The sequence below is a fragment of the Monopterus albus genome, unplaced genomic scaffold (genome assembly GCF_001952655.1).
Source record: "Monopterus albus unplaced genomic scaffold, M_albus_1.0 scaffold24.1, whole genome shotgun sequence".
NCBI lineage: Eukaryota > Metazoa > Chordata > Actinopteri > Synbranchiformes > Synbranchidae > Monopterus > Monopterus albus.
In genome coordinates this window covers 2554242-2576769 of record NW_018127904.1, presented here as the reverse complement: position 1 = coordinate 2576769, position 22528 = coordinate 2554242, and the positions used below count along the sequence as shown (strand labels likewise).

The 22528-nt window shown below is 39.3% G+C and overlaps 1 protein-coding gene across 5 annotated transcripts in view; it reads left to right on the top strand.

Moving 5' to 3' along the window:
- stxbp5l (syntaxin binding protein 5L) overlaps positions 1-22528 on the top strand; it is a 115968-nt gene that overhangs the window by 6530 nt on the left and 86910 nt on the right. For all 5 annotated transcript variants that reach the window (XM_020594670.1, XM_020594668.1, XM_020594667.1 and 2 more), the window contains exon 2: positions 10943-11040. In XM_020594670.1, coding sequence (XP_020450326.1) covers positions 10943-11040 — 98 coding nt within the window. The remainder of the gene's footprint in view (positions 1-10942; positions 11041-22528) is intronic.

Genomic DNA, 22528 nt, shown 5'->3' with positions numbered 1-22528 from the left:
CTTTGTCCATCGGTCTGTAGGTGACAGCAGAGTGCCCGCCTCACCTCATGCTGTGCAAATATAATTGAGTGAGCTTTTCAAACAGTCCTTCATTTCTCACAAAGTTGCTTTGTAGTGCTTGATCAACCACCACAGCAATTTGGCTTTTGTATGATGTGTGACTCCTACTGAGAACACATTTCTTGTACTTTTAACAACTAAAATCATGTTATAGGAAAAGCTTCACTCAAGCCCATCCACAGTGTTTTTGTCTTTTGTTTTTCATATCCATGGCAATAGTACATCAGTGTTCAAACCTGGGCGATGGAAGTCAGTAATCTTAAATCCGTGGTTGACCCAAAAGAGCAAGATTATCTTCAGAAGTAAAACATACTGCTAAACAAAAACAACAACAAAAAAATCTACTACCTGCTATTGTCTTTTAATATTTCTTTGTCATGTAGCTACTTGCAAAGAAGCATCCACAGTATCTCAGTAAAGCACATGTTCGCGTTTGTATCGCCCTTTCTGTTCATTCACAGTGGGAGAAAATATAGACAAAAATGATATAAAGACAATTTTTTAGTGCATGTCTAAGGCTGCTGCGTTTGAAAAGTAATTATGCAAAACAATCCACTTGGAACTGCAGTGCTGCAAATCTTTAAACCAACATGCATTTGCTTCCCTTCCTCTGAGTGGATCCCTCTGCTTGTAAGAGCTTGTTCTGAAGCACTTGACACACGTCACATACTTGATGTCTCTCTAAAAGTATCTAAAGGGTGTATGTAAGCTGGAGTTTAGATTCATTTTATTATTATTACTTAGTTGTTTTTTTTGCGGGGGGGTTGCCTACAATATGACATGCAACAGTTTATTCAGTAAGAGATGTTATATACTCTTAAAAGTTTCACAAACAAGCTTTCTTGGAACACTTTCTTATTTTTCCCTTTTTTAAAAACGCTTTTCAAATTTACACTAGTGCTGACAGTTTCTTCTTTCTGTGGTGAAAGTTTCCTTAAGTGACAAAGAAAACGTATTTCTAACTAATGAGCGGATTCAGTTTTAACATAGGACCCACGATGCCAGGGCAGCGTGCAGGCTAATTGCTGCAGTAAATACTCAGTAATAAATGTCAAACTGCATATGCAGTGTATCCACACAAGGTACGTTTCTGACCATGCATGAAGCCGCAGCGCGCAGTCACAACAATCACCTCCACCACACACACAAGCAGGGAAGATTGCTTTGCAGTTATAAAATCAAACTTATGTATATGTGACAGTTAAGCCCGCACTTTTATCTCAATGGGCACATGCTTAACATTTATCACATTTGCCACTAAAGGGGTTTGTGTTCAATGCTGGCAAATAAATAAATACATAAACAATAAACATGATGCAGCTATCTGAGCAGTAACATACTGTATGTTAATGTGCAGTTGTGTGGTTGTGTATACACAATCATCTCTCCAAACAAATGCAATCACTTTATAATGTACGATAACATAAATGCATAAACACATACAGCTACAACAAAGATACACATGCATACACACACAAGTGTCTCTCCCCACTCCCTCTGGCCACACACAACACTGTGTAGTCTGCAGCTTTCATACAAATGAGCCCACTACTCTCAGCAGGGAGGAAATGCTTATCCAGGCTCATTCAGTCGTTGCACACTTCCAAACTCTCGTACTGAAATCTCACCCTGTGAACATTTGTGAGCTATTTTGTGTGTGTACACCTGCGTTCATGTGTCATACAGCAAGTGCACGAAATGCTTCTTAAATCAACCTCATGCTCAGTGATGAATGAAAGTTCTTTCATCCCTTGGCTTTTAATAGGATATAGAATCACACTGTGGAAACCTTGCATCACTTTATTCATGGAAAACACAACAGAGGTTAGTTTTTAATATCAAAAGCTAGTCGTAGTGTTTCTGCTACAGCACCCCGTGCATTTGTTATAAAGCGTGTTTGCCTTCTTTCTCACTTTTTGGTGCCAAGTAAGCAATCATTCCCGTGGTGGTTCAAACCACCTGTCAATGGAACACAGTGAGATTGTTTTGGGTTTTATATATATATATATCTATATCTTTATATATATATAGGAAGAGTTTTGCTCATAATGAAGCCATGAAGAATTATCACCTGATTCTGCAGTTCCTCTCACATCTGTGAGCCTCTCTGGTTATTTTTTATTTTATTTATTTATTTATGAATTACACCATTAACGTTTTTGTTCACTTTCACTGCTCTCATCACACCTGTCTCAGCAGCAACAATTGTTAGCAATAACTGTCTGTTCAACATCAAATGGCAGACACACAGCAACTAGGCGGTGGAAATAATGGAGCAGATAGCAGCTAAAGAGCCAGATAGTTCCCTCAGGAGTTTGTAGACACCAGAAATAGAGCTAAAAGGAGAGTGAATATTGGATGCACATTCATCAGCTATGTTGCATATCTGCTGTCTGTGAATTTGACAATTCTTTGCTAGCATGGTCACTATATCTACTTTATAAGGTAATAATACCATTATTTTGTTGTCAGCTTGTCGTGCTCCCTCCAAACATCTAAAATCCATTCCAAGGAAGTGTCATTAATAAATTTGAATCAACCATTTAGCACACACTTGCCATATCAGTCTCTCAGTAGGTTTTGGTCATTTGGTGAAAAAATGTTTTTTTTAAACTGGACTAAATCTGTTACACAGGATGTAGAAGACATTTTTTGTTCAGGGCTAGGTGTTTTCAGTCTTGAAGGTTTCTATACTGTACTGGATCTCAGGTAGACCCTATGGACATCTAAACAATAAATGGTAAATCTTTAATCTTTGCTTTAGAAAATAAAGCCAAGATAGTGTCTGATCAGAAATGAATGAGATTGTGCTGTGTTGTGTAACCACTGTGTGTTTCCAGCTTGTTTCACACACTCAGAAGCCCCTGATCTCCTCCCCCACTGCTCCCACTGAACATCTTCTCTCCTACTCGTGTTCAGATATGCCTCTTTTTTGGGCTGCTCCCGACTAGATCAAACACATTTAAAAGCAAACTCAAAATATCTCCCTTCAAACACTTGTCTGGGAAACCACATCTTGGTATGTTGGATTCAATTCAGTTCAGTTCAGTTTTATTTGTATAGCACCAAATTACAATAAAAGTCATGACAGGACACTTTACAGAGTAAGGTCTAGCCCTTACTATTATTATTATTATAGAAGGAAAACCCAATAAATCCCGCTTGAGCACTTGGTGACAGCAGGGACGAAAAACTCCCTAATGGGTAGAAACCTCCGACAGACCCTGGCTCTTGGTGGGCGGCCTTCTGCCTCAACTGGTTTGGTGTGTGGATAGAGGAGAGAGAAAAGATAAGCAGCAAAATACAACAAACACAACAACAAACAGTCAAACACTGGGCAGGTTGATGCAGCCGGTCACTGCTCATCAGAGACGTAGAGCTCCAGAGCCAGGGCTACCTGCAGAAAGGTACAGGGAGGGAGAGAGGACACACTATGGGAGAGAGGAGACACAAAGTTAATGACATGCAATGGCGGCATATACTGTAAGTGCATGGAGAGAGAGGAGAGGAGCTCCTCACCATGGGACGACCCTCAGCTTAGGCCTATAACTAAGGGATGGTACACCAAAACAAACTTATCCTAGGATGCATGTTCAATAATTTCATAGACACTACAAGGGCCCACCCAAAGGCCATCTTGTTGACTAGGAACCACTGGTACGATTAAATATATTCAGTGGCAACAGGACAGCCCAGGCCCCCAGTTTCCTTGCAGGTACCAAGATGGCTGTCAGTTTTATCCCTGTTCAGCCATATTAGTGCATTGTCATATGTCTTCTGATATTTCATGGCATCATGACAACTAAGTACCTTTCTACCCTCTCTCACTGTCTTACTAGGATTATAGTGATAAACAACAATATTATATTTACCTAACTGCAAGCTTTATCAAATAGGAAAGTCTTAAGTCTAATTTTAAAGGCAGAGAGGGTGTCTGCCTCCTGAACTGAGACTGGGAGTTGGTTCCATAGGAGAGGAGCTTGATAGCTAAAGGCTCTGCCTCCCATTCTACTTCTGTGGACTCTAGGAACCACAAGTAGACCAGCACTCTGAGAGTGAAATGCTCTTTTGAGGTGATAAGGCACTATGAGGTCTTTAATATATGACGGAACCTTGTCATTGAGGGTTTTGTATGTTAGTAGAAGGATTTTAAATTCTATTCTGGATTTTACAGGGAGTCAGTGGAGAGAAGCTAATATGGGAGACATATGATCTTTCTTGCTAGTTCCTGTCAGTACTCTGCAGCATTTTGGATTAACTGGAGGCTTTTAATGAAATCATTGGACCATCCTGATATTAAAGAGTTACAGTAGTCCAACCCAGAAGTAAGAAAATGCATGGACAAGTTTTTCAGCATCACTTTGAGGGAGGATTTTCCTCATTTTGGCGATATTGCACAGGTGAAAGAAGGGGTGCACTGAGTCTGTAAATGCTCTGTAAAATGAAATGGATGAATGTGACAGATCTGGACAATTACCCTAAGGAGACAGGTGCTTAAACACCTGGGTGATGCAGATGCAGAATGTGTATACAACTGGCAACACATACTATAGCACACTCATAAACAAACTCTGTGCTTAATGTGTTTATAGAGCAATGCAAGGGGAAAAGAGCTTGATGTGCCTCTAGAAACAGTGATAAATGCACTGTAGTCACACACTCATTTTGAGGTTTATGTTGGTGTTGGAATGCAGCGCTCTTTTTAAAGTTTTTTTTGGAAAGCAGCAGCTTTGTATGTAGAGTTCTACCCTGGACACCGTGCTCACCGCTATGCACCATGATTTGTACGTAAATCGTTCAATTACCAACAGCGATGTTAAACAGCCTCAGTGATTCTTTAACCCTTTAGTTCTTCATCTGGGCTTCTTTTGTATTTCACTGAGCATTCTGTGTATATCTGTATTCTGTGTGTATATGCATATGGCATATTTTGTTTAGTGTGCAAGAAGAGAGTTTAAATAATTTGGACATTATAAATTGAAAATGAGTTAAAATAAGGAGAAAAACCTATACAATTATGCCTATTCCTTCCTATATGCAGTACGTTCTTCTGCATCATTTCCATTTTCATTTGCCTTCCTCTGCTGTCCACACACGTATGCATTTTTCATCACTTGTTATTGCTGTTGCATCAAACAATTGCCCTCTTTATTATTTCTGCATTCCTTTCTTGATCTCTGTGTGTACAGCTCTTCTCTTGTCATTTTTTGTTATGTAGATAAATACATCCAAGCACCATCAGTGCCAGACTATAGAGTCAGCTCAGTATGCTGCTCAAGTGTCCCAGTATCAACTGAGCTCCTGCAGTGATGTTTCCATGTAGTGCACGTGCCATATTGTAGGGCTGAAGGAGTGACTCAGTTGGGCCAGGTTCAACTTGCTGGCTACCTGTCTCAGCATAAATCTGAAGAGCTACAGGGGTACAGTGGTAAAATGCACGTGATGCTACATGTATACTAACTCAGTTTCACTGTTGACATACGGCACCTAAAAAAGTGGCAGACATGTGCAAGCTGCTTCAGCTGAATGTAAACACGTTAGGTGAAGACAAGGCTACTGATGTACACCTCTTATCCACATCCTGTATGCTCTGGTTAATTCCACTCAGGTTGGCTTTGTCTGATTGTTAGCAATGGATACTTATTGTGGCAAACATTGTGTCCTGCACTGTTGATTGGGCCTGAACATGGTTCAAGTGACAAAAACACTAGTCATATGCATGTTTCAGTGATGATACTGTATATATTATATTGGATGTATGCAACCATAATATATTATGGGCCATAATAGAAGTTTTGTAACTTACTAGGTAGTCTTGTTTGTCATTTTTTAAAGTTATCATTTTCTAAATAATCCCTGAAAAGCTTGGCGGACAACCAAAGCACCAAAACATTCCCTTCATCTGTGAGTTCTCCCAAACCGTTGCCCTTTTATTTGCCAGTCTCCATAAATGTTGATGTTTATTTAAAGAGAAATGTTGACATGTAATTCTATGTTTGGTACTTCTGTTTTTCATGTGTTCTTTCTTTTGTCCACAGTGTGTTTCTGACATAGTGGAGGTTCTTTTTTTTAATAAGAATATATGTTAAAATGCATCTACACACATGTATGAGCTAGCAGGCCCAAGAGTATAACATAATTTTGTGGTGGGTGTTACAGGCATTACATAACTGCAGGACCTTAAATCAGCTATTTGAAATGCCGGCACTAATGGTGGTTATTGTTGTTACTGTATGTTTCTAAGCTGCATTTTCCAGATCATTTGAAAGGCAGTGCATGAATACAATGACATTCTATTGTGAAATCTGAATTTATGTACACTCCCTCTTTTCAGTAAATTCGGCTTGTTCAGAAGGCTTTGATGCTGCTGTTGCTGCCACTAAAAACATACTATTGTCATACACTCATTGTCTCAGGGCCAGAAAATTTCTCGCAGAACAGTGCAACCTCTGTTTATGAACCATTAATTTAATTAGTTGTAATGATTATTATTAGTAGATGATTGTTTCAGAGGAGACAGATTGACAGATCTGGTTTTTTGCCAAGTTACTCACAAAATGTACTTTTAATTAGCATCAGCTTTAACTAGCTTCCGTATTGCACTGAATGACACTTGTTTTTGGAATTGGCCAAGCTAAACATTGGCTAAACATGTGAAGCTGCTGCATGTATCTGAGCATTTTGATCTGTTAGCCAGTCTTAGCTAATGAGAAAGATTACAGAATGGTTACATATTCATTACCACTTAGCAAATCTGGGTATTTTGACAGCACTTGCACTGATACTTTATCACATTTGCACACCCTTCTGCACAGTTTGCAAACATGCACATGGTGTAACGTGTTAATCTCTATACCATATGGCACCAGCAAATGCAAAAAATTCTATGATTTCATTAAGCAGCAGTGTTACACTGAATTATCTTATGCACCTTTACATCAGTATACATTTTGGAGACAGTTGTTGAAATAATAAAGTATCATATATCACTGTTGATTCATGTTTGGAGATACACTGTAGCTGCTCATTGCACAATTTGCTGGCTGTGGTAGACATGGCGTCTATTTATAGAAGCAGGGATCTAGACCGACTGTAACTCGGTACTGAATAGAAAGAGAGGATGGTGGGTGGCATGAACTGGTATTAGTGGGGCTGTCTGTGTGTGGGGTTATCTAGCATGTCTGCATAAAGATTGTGCATGTGTGGAGGGGAGTAGACAACACAACAGATAAAGAGAAAAGGGGAGGATGGAGAGTGAAGTTGATGTAATTCAGCCTGTGGCAGCTACTACAATGCGGGTCTGTTAGAGCAGGTCGGCATTTGCTGCACAGCTGACTGTGCTTCAAAATGTACCAGACGGAATGTACATTTAGTAGTTCTTTTGTGTTTATTTTCCCTGCTAAATCAATTGTTATTAGGTACATCTAGTTATACTGTACATCTTAGTGTTACTGTGTTACTGTTATGATAGATAGATAGATAGATAGATAGATAGATAGATAGATAGATAGATAGATAGATAGATAGATGTGGCTTGGAAGGTACAGAGGTCGTCCCCAAACCGGAAAGTTGGTGATTCGATTCCTGTTCTATCCAGTCTACATGTCAAAGTGTTCTTGGGCAAGGCACTGAACCCCAAGCTGCTTCCAAGTTGCACCGCAGATGGCTGCCTGCAGACAAATTCCTTGTGTGTGTAACACACCTGGCCAATAAAAGTGATTATCATTATCATAGATAGATGGAAGAATGGGAGAATAGGGTCACACACATATACTCACATTTACACAAACACATTAAAAGAGGAGGGGAAAGGCTTCATGGCATTGGCCTTAAAATATGTATGAGCTGCTCAGAGATTCACCAGAGTAAATGTGTTTCTCATCCAATTCTTGACCATCTTGTTTGTATAAGGGGAGTGTCTCTGCTGACACCAGAACCAGGGTAGAGAACATAAGATGGCCTGGTGGCAAGACCTGGAGGATGATGTGTGTCTGGCCAAGTTTTTCTTTAGATAGGTGTGTCTTCCCTATGTGTGTGCATGGTCCTTACATATGAATCTTTCTGTGCATAAATGTCGCAACCCAGTCTTTTCACTTTTTGTAGGGTCAAAATCATTTGCTGATGCATTTTGGTTGGTTAATAAAAGCCCTTCCTTGAGTATCATAGTCAGTAAGAGCAGTGTTTTGAGTGTTAGTTTAAAACAACAGTGCCAGTATCATCTCCAGCTCTCTTCACTGCCAGTCTCATTTGCTGCCTAACGGTCTGGATAAATACTTGACCTTCCCCATTGTCCTTTTAAATAAAAAGGGGTAATGGGGAAGGCAAGGGATTCTACAGCCGGGTGAAGGCATGTGTCCCTCTGCACACTTTGTCTCACCTACTTTTTTGTAAGTCATATATTTATTCATTTTAAAACAGAACAAACATAACATAAGAACTCAAGAAATTAACAAAGACTTATTTAAACTCCCCTCCCACCACAGCCTCCTCTTCCCACCCTTCTCTGTCCATGGAATAGACAAATCCAAGGTAAAATGGTTGAAACAAAAGCGTTCAGTCAAGAGGGTCTATGAGAAGGCAGTGAAGAGTATTTCACTGATCTTATAATGTCCATCCAGAACTCAGTCATTTCAGAAGAATATGCATTTATCCTGGTAGCCAAAAGTTCCTGATATAGAACCTCCAGTAACTTGTTATGCCATGACCGTGCTGTCAAACTGTGTGTAAGAGTCCAGGACTGAGCAGAAGGCTTTTTGGCTACTGACAGGCTGGTTAGCCATACTTTAGTATCTCACCTACCTTTGAACGTCCTAAAATGTAGTCACTCCTTTCTTCAAGTGCCACCCCAACGCCCTGCTTCATGCAAGAACATGGCAGATCTCAGAAGAAAATTGAAATCTCATCATTCTGAAATAACTTAACTATAAAATGCATGTGGATAAGTATTGGTGCTTGAGTTCATGGTGCACATCTTAATGTTTCAAATCCGTGCTGTCATGACCACATAATAAAAGGTACATTTATTCATTCATTCATTTATCTGAATAGTTTTTAAAACTCAAACATTATAAAGCTGCAGATTTCTTTCATTTGGCTGAAGTACTTGGAGGAGCTCTTGTGTGCGACATGTTTTTTGGGGTTGTTTGATGGAGTTCAGTTTCAGTTCATTCCACTTCAATTTGAGGTGTGAAGAGCCCTCGTAAAAGAGAATTAGATCAAGACGCATTACAGCATTCACAATGCTATATAATGAACAATAATGCAATCCAAGATTTCTAATTAGTGCTTGCTGCACCTGTTTCCATGGCTTATTATCACTTGTTATGGGACCATAGTCATAGCTCAGAAGGTTCCAACTCCGCCTGTTAGGAGGTTCAGTGGTCCCCATGTGTCCCCACAGTGTTAGCATGTAAACAGGTTTCAGTCCCCACAGTGTGAATAATACCAGCCACACAGACATGACATAAGACTGTCCTCTGGTTATTGTGTTTGTGTGTGTGTTATTTCTCATTTTCCTCTGTCAAGTCTAATCACCTCTGACTTATCTAATTCCCTGTGTTTTATAACCATTTCATTCATTCACAGTCTCTCAAATTATTTTGCGACAGCACAAAATTCCTGTTACAACAATTCAGACAGACAAACAAAGGTGTTTGCTGGTGATTGGTCGGGAGGGGTCTGACAACAATGGGTGATATGAACAAACAAGTCACTAAAGTGACTTCATAGTGGCTTTAGAACTGGCGGTTGATTATTAACTGACTTCTGAGTTCTGTGAAAGATCTTAAAGATGAAACATTGCATCTTTTCAGTTCTTTTTATCATGGTTATTGGCCTAATGGGTGTTTTTACAGCACATTTTCAGATGCTTTCATTACCAATAAAATTGACCAGGTTTAGTCAATGTAGAGGTACATGGTGTGCTGTTACCTGCAGGAATAAGTTGCATCTATTATTTTGATGAAAGGCCCTGCACCGCCACTGTGGTGGTTTCAGTTGTGTCTGATTAGACCTCTGCTCAGGCAGGAGGTGACAGGAGCTTTGCTGAGGGTTACATTAGGTCCAGACTGCATGTTTAAATAGTAATGGGAACTCAAATGTTAGCATACTTTAGAAAAGCAGCGCTTCAGTTTCTCCCGAGGGTGTTAATCAATAAAAAAAAAAAAAAAGATCTGATATTTGAACATATTCATTTTTATCTGGGACATTATTACATTGCTTCAAACTGCATTTTCTCATACAGTACTGCAATTTGCTGGAGAAACAGTAAGACTATGTGCTAACATTTCCATTGAACACTGATGATGTCCATTTTTCTGCATCCCTCCAGAGCAGATTACTGTAAGTGAGGCACTGCTGGGAAATTTAACATGACTAATGGCCGACAGCTGCAGTGCACACAACGCATCTCAGAGTGGGAGTGTCAGGGAGATTATTGTTTAGCCTTGTCAGGCCTTAGCATATGAATGTTGAAGCTAATTCACTCTAAGTTCAGTTCAGATCAGCATTAACAGAAGCTATAGTTTCTCTCCAAGCTACACAGTGTGATTGGAGTGTTGGCCTTTTAAAGGGTTTGAAGGTTTTGAATCTCAATAACCTTTCAGTTCATTGACATTCTGATGAATCTTTGAAGTGTTCAAAAATGTTATAGTATAGTAGTAGTAAGTGGTAATAGTGGACTAGAACAGTATAAGTAAACAATCTCTTTTTTGCTTTTAATACAATTAAAGACCAATTAAAGGCTCAATTCACCAGACTACACAATGTTACTGGGGCAGGCAAAATCATTAAATGATAGAACTCATTCTATTACCCTAGCAATATTTATAAAAATTTTTTTGTGATTGTTGTTGTTGAATAAAAATGTGTTTTTCCCTTGCAGACCGTGCGGCACGGTTTCCCTTACCAGTCCACTGCTTTGGCCTTTGACCCCGTGCAGAAGATCCTGGCTATCGGCTCAAGATCAGGCGGTGTACGAATGTATCCTTTATTCCTCATCAACTCACCTCCTCCCTTCCTCTAGACACACATACAGAATGATATATAAATATATATTAGTGTAAAACTTCACTGCTAATATATTTGCTTTTGCCATTTTCTATTTTTTGACTATAAAAATAGAATACTAGGGAAATATAATCTATTAAAGTAAACATTATATGATTGTCTTGCGCTCTGATTTTTTTTTTTTTTGCTCTGATTTTTTTTTTTTTTTTGATAATGGAAGAAATAAGAAAGATATTACATTTTACAACTGTTTTACAAGATAAAAGTTTTTTTTTTTAAATCTCATATATATTCTACAATTGAGAACAAAAGTACACTTGCAATTCACAATACACCAATTGAATGAAAGTAGCATCAGGAGGAATCAGGAGGACATTGTTCACAGAAACAGTGTATGTACTCCCACACAAACCTTTAGCACTGTCTCAGCGGCCTCCTTTCCTCCCCCCTCCCTCCACCTCCTTTAATTCTTATCCCTCTTTCCGCCCTGTTATTTCATGTTGCTCGGCTGTCACGTTGCAGGCTCAGAGCTGTCCATCCACCAGTACCATCCCCTGGGTCACCCAGTCACAGGAATGCAACTCAGGTATGAGATTACACTATAAATATCCAGGCTTCCCAGTATCCTGTTAGGGAAGCTTGGACATGGGCAGTAAAGAATTACTGATGCTTCAGAAACTGCACTGTTGGCCCTCCTGGGGTAATAAGTGGACAGACTGAGTGATTTCAGTGTGGAAAAAAAAACAAAGAAAAAAGAGAAGGGGATGCCTTTTTGAATATTTGAAGAAAGGGGAAAATGGAGAATAGGCTGAGTGAAGAAGATGAATGGTGGCGTTTGATGACATGGGGAATAGCTGATGAGAAGAAAAGTGTAGCTTGATTACGTGATAAGCTCAGTCAAATGTAGATATTTGACATTCATTACTTCTCCCTCTCTCTTAATCCATTGCTTTCTCTGTATCACTCTAATGAGTGCCTGGCTAGGAAGCAGGGCTGGGATTTGAGCTGGATGGAAGCCCTCGAGTGACTTAGCATTTGTATTGGCATGCTGCACACACCTTCCTCGTCTCTCCTGTGGCCTGTCCACGACTCTCTCTCTCTCTCTTTCTCTCTTTCTCAGTTGCATGCTCTCACATACACCAACATTCTCTCTTTTGTTGCTTCTCACTCTGCCTCACCTTCCATGGCTTTCTGTCTAGAGGATTTTTTCCTCCTATTTCTGCTTTTATTTAGTCAATTCACCCTTCCTGCGTCCTTCACAGCCTGTCTGAATGGTCTTCCTTTTCTTCCTGTGGCTTTGAACATCCACCTGTCATCTTTTGTCATGGTCTCTCTTAGTTTTTTCCTCTATTTCAATGTGTTTCTCTGCTCTGTGTTCTTTCCATTATAGTTGCATTAGTGCTGTATATATTGGCAGCCACTGCAGGAATTTCTCATGCTCCATTTCTATTCCATAAGTGGTGCAATAGCAAATCTAGCCTTTTGATTTTATTCTGCATCAAGCAACACTATACTGTAGTTATTCTGCACACACGACCTATTCTTCACAATTTCACCAGAGTTAAATTTTTCTCACCCAGTCTCTCCAGGGTGATGCAGCATGTAAAAACAAGCAATATAAAGATAGCACTCTGTCTGTATCTCCTCTGTGTATCTGCTGTCACTGAGCTGCTGCTTTCTACTGTAGAAACACGTCATTATATGTCAGGATTATATGTCAGGATTATATGTTATGTAAATAAATCTGTTTTGATTTCCTGGGGCTTAAAGTTAAACATTCAGATGGTGCTATTGATCGACTGAGTGGGGTTGCGGTTATGTGGGCTCGCTGTGGGAGGTGTCTTTTTTCAGTGTGGTGTGTAGGCATGAGTGTCTCCTCAGTGGTTAAGTGTGTGTTTGTGTGCATCAGAAAAGGCAGAATAGTGGTCAATATATCTGAGTTTCCATGGAGTCTGGCCGCTTTGTCAGAAAACATGCTGTCTCCTTCTGCACATCCAGTGGAAACAATAGGATTATATATTCTTCACAGGACATGCACATAATAACCTGCTAGTTCCAGTTGAGGGTGTTGATCAGTGAATAAAACATTTTCTACTGCAGTGATTTCTCTGGTGAAGTGAGCTGTATTCAACTACTCTGAGATACAGGATGCCCATTCTAAACATGTCTAAATCTTCTAGGCTGTCTGCTTTCCAAGCAGACATCGGAAGCAGTATGTGTCACCTTTCTTTTGTGATATAATTAGGCAGTCAATTCATACTCCAAGGATTTAAGAGAGAAGTGTTTTGTCAGACTAAGGTCTATGCTGATCATGATCACACGCTGACACATACAGTACTACTGTATAGTTAAAAGAGCTCACCCTTCAAATCATACAATATTATAATTACCATTAGTAGCTTGTAAGTATTAGTATCCCTGATGCCACTGAACCAATTACCTCATCTATGTTTAGAACTTTGCCAAGTTTTTGTAAACATAACCTTGTATTTTCTTAAATTCTGGTGCACAAATGGCACTCTGGCAAGTCAGTAAAACACTAGACCACAAAATGTAAATAAAATCTATGAAGTGTTTGTGTATTTGCTTAAGACTACTTTAATCTACTGGACAGGTGTGCTTATTTATAGGAGTAGCTTATACTAGGGAATGGCGTTAGGCCAATGATGTGTTGAGAATTCAGCACATTGAGGAGATGTTGGGGCTAAAAAATGGGCAGAGAACCAGTGAAGGAGGGAAGCCTGAAGGGAGAAAGAGAAACATTAGTACACTGAGCAGGAGGAAGGCAGCAGGGTTTGTTTTTGAAGGTTGTGAGAGTGGTGTGATAAAAAAAAGTCACAGCAAAAATATACTGGTGTGGGCAGAAAAGCACCTGCTGCATAATAATGACATGAATAAAACATCCTTAAATTATGTGAACTAAAACCTCCACACCACAGTCCCAAAGTCCACAAATTGTAACACTTAAAATTAGGGCTTCACAGTACTGAATACCCATATTATGGGCAAAGTCTTGGCAGTGTCCAAATGAGTAAATACTGTTTGCTCATGTATATTTACCATATGCACTGTTTGGTTTAGAACTATTTTAACTGTAGGATGCATTATTTCTTAGTGATTTGTACTCTTCCTCTGGTTTTCTATAGTCTATTTGTATCACTCTATGACCCAGAGTCCTGGGTCACTCATCACACCTTTTATAAAAATACATGAATGATATTAAGATGCTTACTTGCCACCAAATACATTATGATTGTCTCTGGTTGACAAAGCAGCAAAGCCAGTAAGGTGGGATCTGCTGATTGTTCCATCTGCTCTCTCTCATCCCCTGTAGCCCATATAACTCCCACACAATCACATAACCCTGTGTCATAATCTACAGCACTGTAGCAGTTTAGTATGTTATCAGTTTAGCTTTTTCTCAACAACAAATCAATTATTTTTGAAATTGCATCCCATGTTAAGATTTTGCACTGGGTGGAAGGAACTGAAATCCTCCATCGTCATCAAGAAACTCTGAAGGTACATGAACATATTGACTATTGCCACGATCTGTTGTACAGTACTTTGTTTAGTATGGCATTACTGTTGCCTGCAGTGTGTCTCAATATCACATATTTACAATGAACAGCTGAGGCAGTCACAGAAGGACCGGTCCTGCTCCGGTGAATGGTGCATAGTGACGATGTCATCAGAGTTGGCGCAGTGGGTTGGCAATGACGATCTCTGCAGTGGGCTCCTAGGACACGCCTCTTTCTGCCTGTGGTGAGATGACCAAGATGTACTTAGATTTGGTTTATTGAGGGCAAACAAGTGTGAAGGTGTGTGTGCGTGTGTATGTGTGTGTGTGTGTGTGTGTGTGTGTGTATCACAATTGTTCGTTTGCTGTGTGTATCCATGCATTCCATCTGTTTCAGTATTATCTGTGTCTCTGTGCACAAATGTATACTTATGTGTGTGCACATGTATTTGTCTCTTATTGGCGCTGGTTTGGGTCCCGGAGCTGTGAAAGTGGTTGTAGTGTCAATAAAGGCTTCAGGTAATAGAATTGCCCAGAGTCTGAGAGACAGTCACTTCTCATAACAGTCAATCAGATCGAAGAACATGAGAGTAAAAATGAGGTGAGACACAGAGAGAAATAGAAAATAACAGTAGGAGGGAGGGAGAGGACAGAGGCAGGGTTCCTCCTGATATCAATAGCTTGTTTATAACACAGGACAATTAACATTGATCCATTCATCCATGTAACCAGTAACTGTCAATCAATGCTAAATTCTTTTCTGAAGTGTTACTCAGGCCTGGGTAACGATGTAATATTTATGTTGATCAACTTTTAGTTGAATCATATTGTGCTGATATGGGGAATAAGTAGTTGCATGCAATTAAATTCCAAAATAAATGTAATTGTAATCAATTACAGAGAAAGCATATGTAATTAGAATAGAGTCACTAATCAAAACGTTGGTGATTACAAAGGGGTTACATCTGCATATTCCTTTCTGTAAAAAGCTGTAGAATATAAGCTTTGCATCTTGTCGCCATGCAGGAATTTTTTAAGGCATATTTCACAGGGATCAGCAATACAGATAAGAAGGAGAAGATAGTCTGAAACAACTGAGGCAGAACAAGATGGGGGTTCCGTGCTTGTCCGGCCACTTTGAGACATGAACAAGGAAATGTGATGCAACCAATCACAACGTGTAGTTACATTTCTGGAGAGGTGCACATCAGGCCGTGGCACAGGCTACAGCAGAGGATACGAGGCTACACCGTGCCTATGCCATGGATTCAAAGCATGAATCAAGCTCAGGTCTGCCAAGGCAGGTGGTCATGTTGTTAGACAAGAATGACTTTCAGTGCTGGAAATTCAACAGTACTTTCCTTCTAAATTTAGAAAAGGGCTCTAAAATTACTGTGCAGTGTAAAGCTTGTTTACAAGCAAAGCAAATATGGCACATCAAAATGTGCAATGTAAAACTTGAGGGAACATTTACAGGTCAAATCATCAATATAAAATAAAGTAATTTCTGCCCCAACATATTATTTATGTGTGTTTCAAGGCGTAATTTGTCTCCATATTTGCTTGGTGCCCATTCAGTAGGCAAAATAATAAAGTTGGTCTTGTGTTTTGTAATGAGGAAATGTCACCGAGTGAAACAGTGTGTTTTTAATTATGTTTGAACAACAATGGAGGTCTATAGCACAGACAAATAACTTAATCCAGCACTGACAGATTGACAGACATTAATCATGAGTAGGGGCAAGTCATTGTTGGTTCTAGTCTCTGTATGGGGAATATTTAGAATACTGTTAATATAAAAAATGACTGCCTTATCCGTCAATGCAGAGGTGCACTGCATTCATTGTATCCTGGTGTATCTAACAGACTGGTAACTGAGTGTAAACAATACAGAAACATCACATGGAAAGCTTTGGAAAATGTAATCAAAATATATTTGATCCTGATTCATGATGCCTCTGGATGTGATATAAACACTACTAAATCAACAGAACTGACTAAAGCTGATATTGCATGTCCTTCTCTGTCAACTCAAGGCGCTGCCAAGACATTTGTCTGCCAGAAATTTACTGACAGTGCTGAGTAATCAAGATAAGTTTGCCAGTGTTGACAACACTTCTCTGCTTATTTCTAGATAAAAAGGACACTGCAGGTTTACCTTTAGGGATGCATTCTCTCATCAGCAGCCACATGTTGTTCAGTGACCAGCAGCACGCAATTAGTAAGCCTGATTTAGCAAATGGAGTATGAGGGAGGCTATGGCGGGAGGTAACCCCGTGCAAACACTGTGCATTATTATTCATCACAATCTTTCTGTGTTTGTGTGTGTGTGTGTGTGACAGGACGGCTTTGCAGTGCCAGTTAGACAAACAATAATATCAGAAAGTCATCAATTAAGCATTCAATGTTGCCACACTGTGGCAGCATCATTGGCTTTGCTGACTGTGTGAGCAGGCCTGGAAACATAATGACTGTTTTGCTGTCGGTAGCACAGCCGCTGCAGAAGGTGGCCACTGCCATAATAAGATCCTACCCAGATTAGCAGTGGCTAGTACATTTGCACACACCATGCTTTTTACATATTTTCTATTACTACTGTTAGCACAAATGACCAAAAATGAGTTTACTATCAACACCCTGGTTGCCATGGACTTGAGCACATGCACACATAATCAGAATGAAACAAGTACAGCCTTTTCTAGTGAGTCACTTGGGCTGGATTGAATTATATGTAAAAGGATTTGCAGCCCTCTATTTGTAAATAGAGTAATGGCCTTTTTTTTTTTACTAGCACCAAAGGTGAGCAAACAAAAGTGCTGCTCTAGTAGTGGGACAGAAAAGGGGTGAAGCAGCAGTATTAAGCTATCCATAACACCGCACTCCATCCTTACTTTGCCCTTGTAGGGGTGCAGTAATAAAATGAATGGCTCTACCCCGTAGTTTACCCCTGGGTTAAAGGAAACATATAGTAATATGGGTGTGGCAGTTTATTTTGATTCATTATGAAGTATCATACAGTGAATTTTCCTTTAATCATTATTTTATGAAGGGAACCAGGGCTAATGGTTATTATCATGTATATTTATTCTGTAGTGGGATCCATGTACAAAGCTTGAATCAGCTTATGTAAGAGGCTGTGCGACCATGTAATTGTCTTTCATTTTGTATCCACTCTTCTACATCCTGTATTTATTGTACATCATGTTTTGTATTTTAAACCTCTTCTTTTTGGGTTATATAATAGATACAAGTTGCCGACATAGTGCATAGTAATTTTACAGAGGCTGTAGGAGGGAAGGAGGTGGACTCTTATCCTTTTTATGTGTGCAACTATGTGTGTGAAAATTGTTTTAGTAGAGCTTGATTGCATTAATTTAATTTTAGCACTGAGGTGTTAGTTAGCAGCATATGTACTGTAAACTGTATGTACAGCATACATATGTATGTGTGCATATGTACAAGTATATAACAACAATGACTAAAACATTCCATATCTAGGAGGGAAAACATTTAAATTAGAAACCGCTGCCTAGCCTACTGCTAACTTGGTATCCTAGTCATTGGTGTAAATGCATGCTAAAATTCTTAAAATATGTCTATGATTTCACTCTGAAGTTGTTTCTGTAATTATTTCACATCCTCCTCATTGCCCTGGTCCTTATCCTCCTGGTTGTCTTCGCTGTTTGGTCCTCCATCCACTCTGCTAGGGATGGCGAGGAACACAAGGAATGAAAGGTCACCTGACTATTAATAGCAGCACTGAGAATACTCTAGGAAATGCCACTGGTTCACCTAAATGATGTGTCCCAAAATGTAGACAATATATCAAGAGATGCTTTCAATTCAAGTACAGTGCCTTTCTATCAGAAAAACAGTCATAAAGCTTTGAAGCGACATTTTCTATTTGTCCCTTGTATCAGCGCTCACTGGCTTTGTGTTGGACAATATGCACTGACTCTTAATACATGAACAAATGTATCATACTAACTTTACTAACGTTTGACTCCTTTCTGAAACATGGCTTCTATTGCACTACAGTGACAAGTAGCCTACTGTGATGTTTAACCATAAGGATTTGTTATGTAAATAAAATTGTTTTCTTTTTTTGAGTAAACTAAATGTGTTGCTGAGATGTGTTACTCATCCACCCTCCGGCTCATGAGAGGTGGCACACAAAGATTCGCAAACAAACAAACAAACAAACATAAAAAGTCTACCGATGTTTCCTGGAGAAATATTACACCAGGGCCAAACACTTCACTAAAATTCTTATCGACAGCACTGTGCCTGTGGCTTAAAATAGAAATGAAATGTAAAAAGATTTCTGTGTGCATCAGTGTACCTGCATATGTTAATGAATGCATGCGTCCATGCATATATTTGAGACTTCAGTATGCTACTACAACAGGTGGCTGCTTAAATGGGTTGAAAGCACAAGGTGCAGAGAGAGAGAGAGAGAGAGACAGAATGAAATACATGTACAGATGCTCAAAGTCAAAAATGTGGGGCTCTATTTTTTGTGAAAACATGGGATGCAAAGTTCAACACAAAGCACAGCTCTGTGCCGTTTTCCCACTTGCCACGCTGTGTCAAGGCTTTTTCCTTTCACTTGATTAGCGGCAGATCTGTGATCCATCTGCAGTCTCTGATTAGACTGAGGTGCATTGTCAAGCTGCAATCACGCAGGCCAGCTCCGCCATTGTGCGACCATCAACAGACTGTTGCAAAATAATCACACACTGTTGTCTGTCATCACTAAATCTATACAGCAGGGTAACTAAGTAGAACAGTTGGAGACATAAACAATTTGACATTTCTATGAAAAGACAAGGTAAAATTCTCTTTTCACTAACTCCCTTAACATCATCCTTTCCCACCTTATATATGCACATACATATATACTGTATATATAGTATATAAACCACCCTGTATCTAGTGGCTGGGTTATGCTTGAAAAGAAAAACACTTTTCCTGATATGTTGTTTGACCATGTTTATAGCTGTTCTGAAGGGACACATTCAATGGCAGAATCCCACACAGTTTTAGACTGTCTCTCTTGGAAGGTATTCATAGTGTTGCACTCATTTGTATGTGCTTTTAAAAGCTGTTTGACCATCTGAAAGCACTTCTGTTAGCTTGCCTCAGCTTAATGTATGCAGCACACTTGACTGTGTTTCATGTGCCATGTCTTGATTAACAAAAATGCAGTTTGGCAATATGAGGTCATCAGAATTCTTTTCTGTCCCCTGTAGAGTGTCCTTTTGCTGAACGTCTTTCAAACCATTTAGTGTTACACCCACCCAGTAAGGTGGGTGTAACACTAAGGACACCAGTTTTAAACTTTTAAATCCCACAGTTTAGACCCTTGTTAATGTAGACTGTATTTATCTTCAGGTATTTAGCCACTATGCTTTCTAATCATCTTCATTAGTTTGATTTGATGTTCACACAGTTTGATGTCTCTCCCCATCTCATTCACATTATCACAATTTACCACATTTATATTTTAGTGGGAAATATGCAACTTTAGCCAGGGACTGACTGGATGCTGGTCATGCTGTTATCATCACAAACCACTAAGAAATTCTATGAATGCAATTATCTGTACTGCCAGAGCAGTGGTTCATGCAATCTTTAAGTCTTTAATTTGATCAGATTACATGTTGCTTTGGCTTATTGAGACTTGTTTTTTCCATGTAATGGTAAGGAGGTGTATGTATGTTTGCTTACTGAGCATGTTTTTGGCACTCTGTTCCCACATGTGGTAACATCTCACGGTACAAAGCGTACTTCATTGAAAGCACAAGGAGTGAATGACAGGGAAAAACGAGGACTGGGACTTCTGAGTCTGTGTGACAGAGACAAAGAGTCACTCTACATTCTTCTTATCTCAAGTCCTAGTGATGTCACGTGGAAATCTGTGTGCATTGTAACTCAATGGGAAATAGAACTGTTAGATCTATGTCTGTATTGTGTTACAATGAAAGTGAAAAGTCAAGACGTAATAATGAGGGATATCTTTGTGACAATTAGCCTAAAAACATTAGGACATTTCCATGCTTGTCCTTTTAAGTGATGTACATGTACAATCACCTATGTTTATTTCTTATTTACACAGAAAATATAATTTAAACATTTCAAGGCTAACCGTCAAAATTTCAAATGACATGTTTTGTTCTTTATAATTAAAATTTTCTGCATCCACAAAGTGCTGATACCAGTGGTGCCAGCTTTAGAACATTTCATACACAGTACATGTCAACAACTGTTACTGTGAGCACAAGATTATTTAAAAGAGAGATATTACCTTTTAGCCATATCGTATAGGTTTGAAATTTTGGTTTATTAAGCTGGAAATGTATGTAATATGTTCAGACACTGTGAAGGAAAAAACTGATTTGATATCTTAGGGTTCAAGAAATAACGGTGGAGACTTTTTTCTTTTAGTTGTCCCATTTAGCTGATATGTGCTGTTTTCTTGCTTGAGTAGTGGAAGAGTCTGAAAAACTCAACTCATCCACCAAAGATGATTGTCTGGCTCACCCAATGAAAAATATATACTTGGTACTGATTTGTAATTTAAGGTCATTTTGAGGGCAGCAGTAGTGCAACTGTAATTTCCTTTCTGAATAATATTACATTTTTCCAAGAAGATGGGATGCCTTCTTAAATTGTTTTGATTCTGGCACAGACTTTAAGAAGCAATCCATTTTTTTTCCCCAATTCAATATAATTTTGATTTATGGAACAAAATCTATATCTCAGTCTGTCTGTGTTTCTTCTGCTTTTATACTGGAGCATGGGCCAGTATGTGGATGCTATAAATCATGTCATCAAATTGTGCACATGGGAGGTGAAACAGCTGTAAATGCTATTAGGCAGTGTACTGTGTGGTACGGTTTATGATGACAACCTCTGTGGTAGTGACACACACACACACAGAGCAAGATAAGGTGCACTGATGATAATATACAACCACATATAGAGTAGAAATATTGCTCCATCTACCAAAGGAAAGCTGGAGACATTGTTAAGATGCACCACTTGTTGACATCTTGCAGAAGGCATGTTCAGTGTTGTGTGCGCGCTAGGACTTGAAGCACTATACAAAAGGAGGCTCGAGTGTGGCTTTGTGATGTTGCCATGGATACACTGTCTCACACAGACAACCCAGATGTACTTTTCTACCTGTTTCATTTACCGGATAACAAATAACATTGGATATCATGTGCAGAAGTTATTTAATTTCGCAACTGAATTCAACAATACACAACATGAGCGACCCTTACCGTTACACTAGAATAACCTCCCAAATCAATGGCTTTAGTACAATAAGGTATATGGACCCAGCTGTTGTGTACAGCTCATCCCCTATAAAAAAAAATAAGTGAGCACATAAAGCAAAGGGCCCATATAATATAAAATATGTTTCCTTGGTGAGCACAGAAAAGGTGATGTGACCATCATCACAGTGTTACAAGGTGAGACAATGCAGCATAGCACATCATATCTCATTAATTCATCCTGTGTATCATCAAAACAACAGGCCCTAGCCAAAGGGCTTTACTGATGCCAGCTGTCTCCCTTGTTAATTTGATTCCTCACCTCATCACCTGGGCCTGGAGCAGTCAGCCACTGAGTAGTCCATGTCAGACTAGACATCAGCTTGTGAAGACAAAGCGACCTCTGTTGTTGTTGTTTGCTTGTTTTTCCTTCTCTGTTGCAAGTCTATGTCTGTTTGTGGGATCTGGCCAAATTGACTGCATGTGCTGGAAAAACGATACAGTTTTCTTCTAATCACCTTTGTAGGGGTGGAGACTGATGAGACAGAGATGAGAAATTATGCACTACAGTTGGAGGAGCTAATGAAGGCTAAAGCTGGAAAAAGCTTGTTATTAGGGGAAAAATATTTCAAAAGTAGATAGAGCCTCTCAGGGAAAG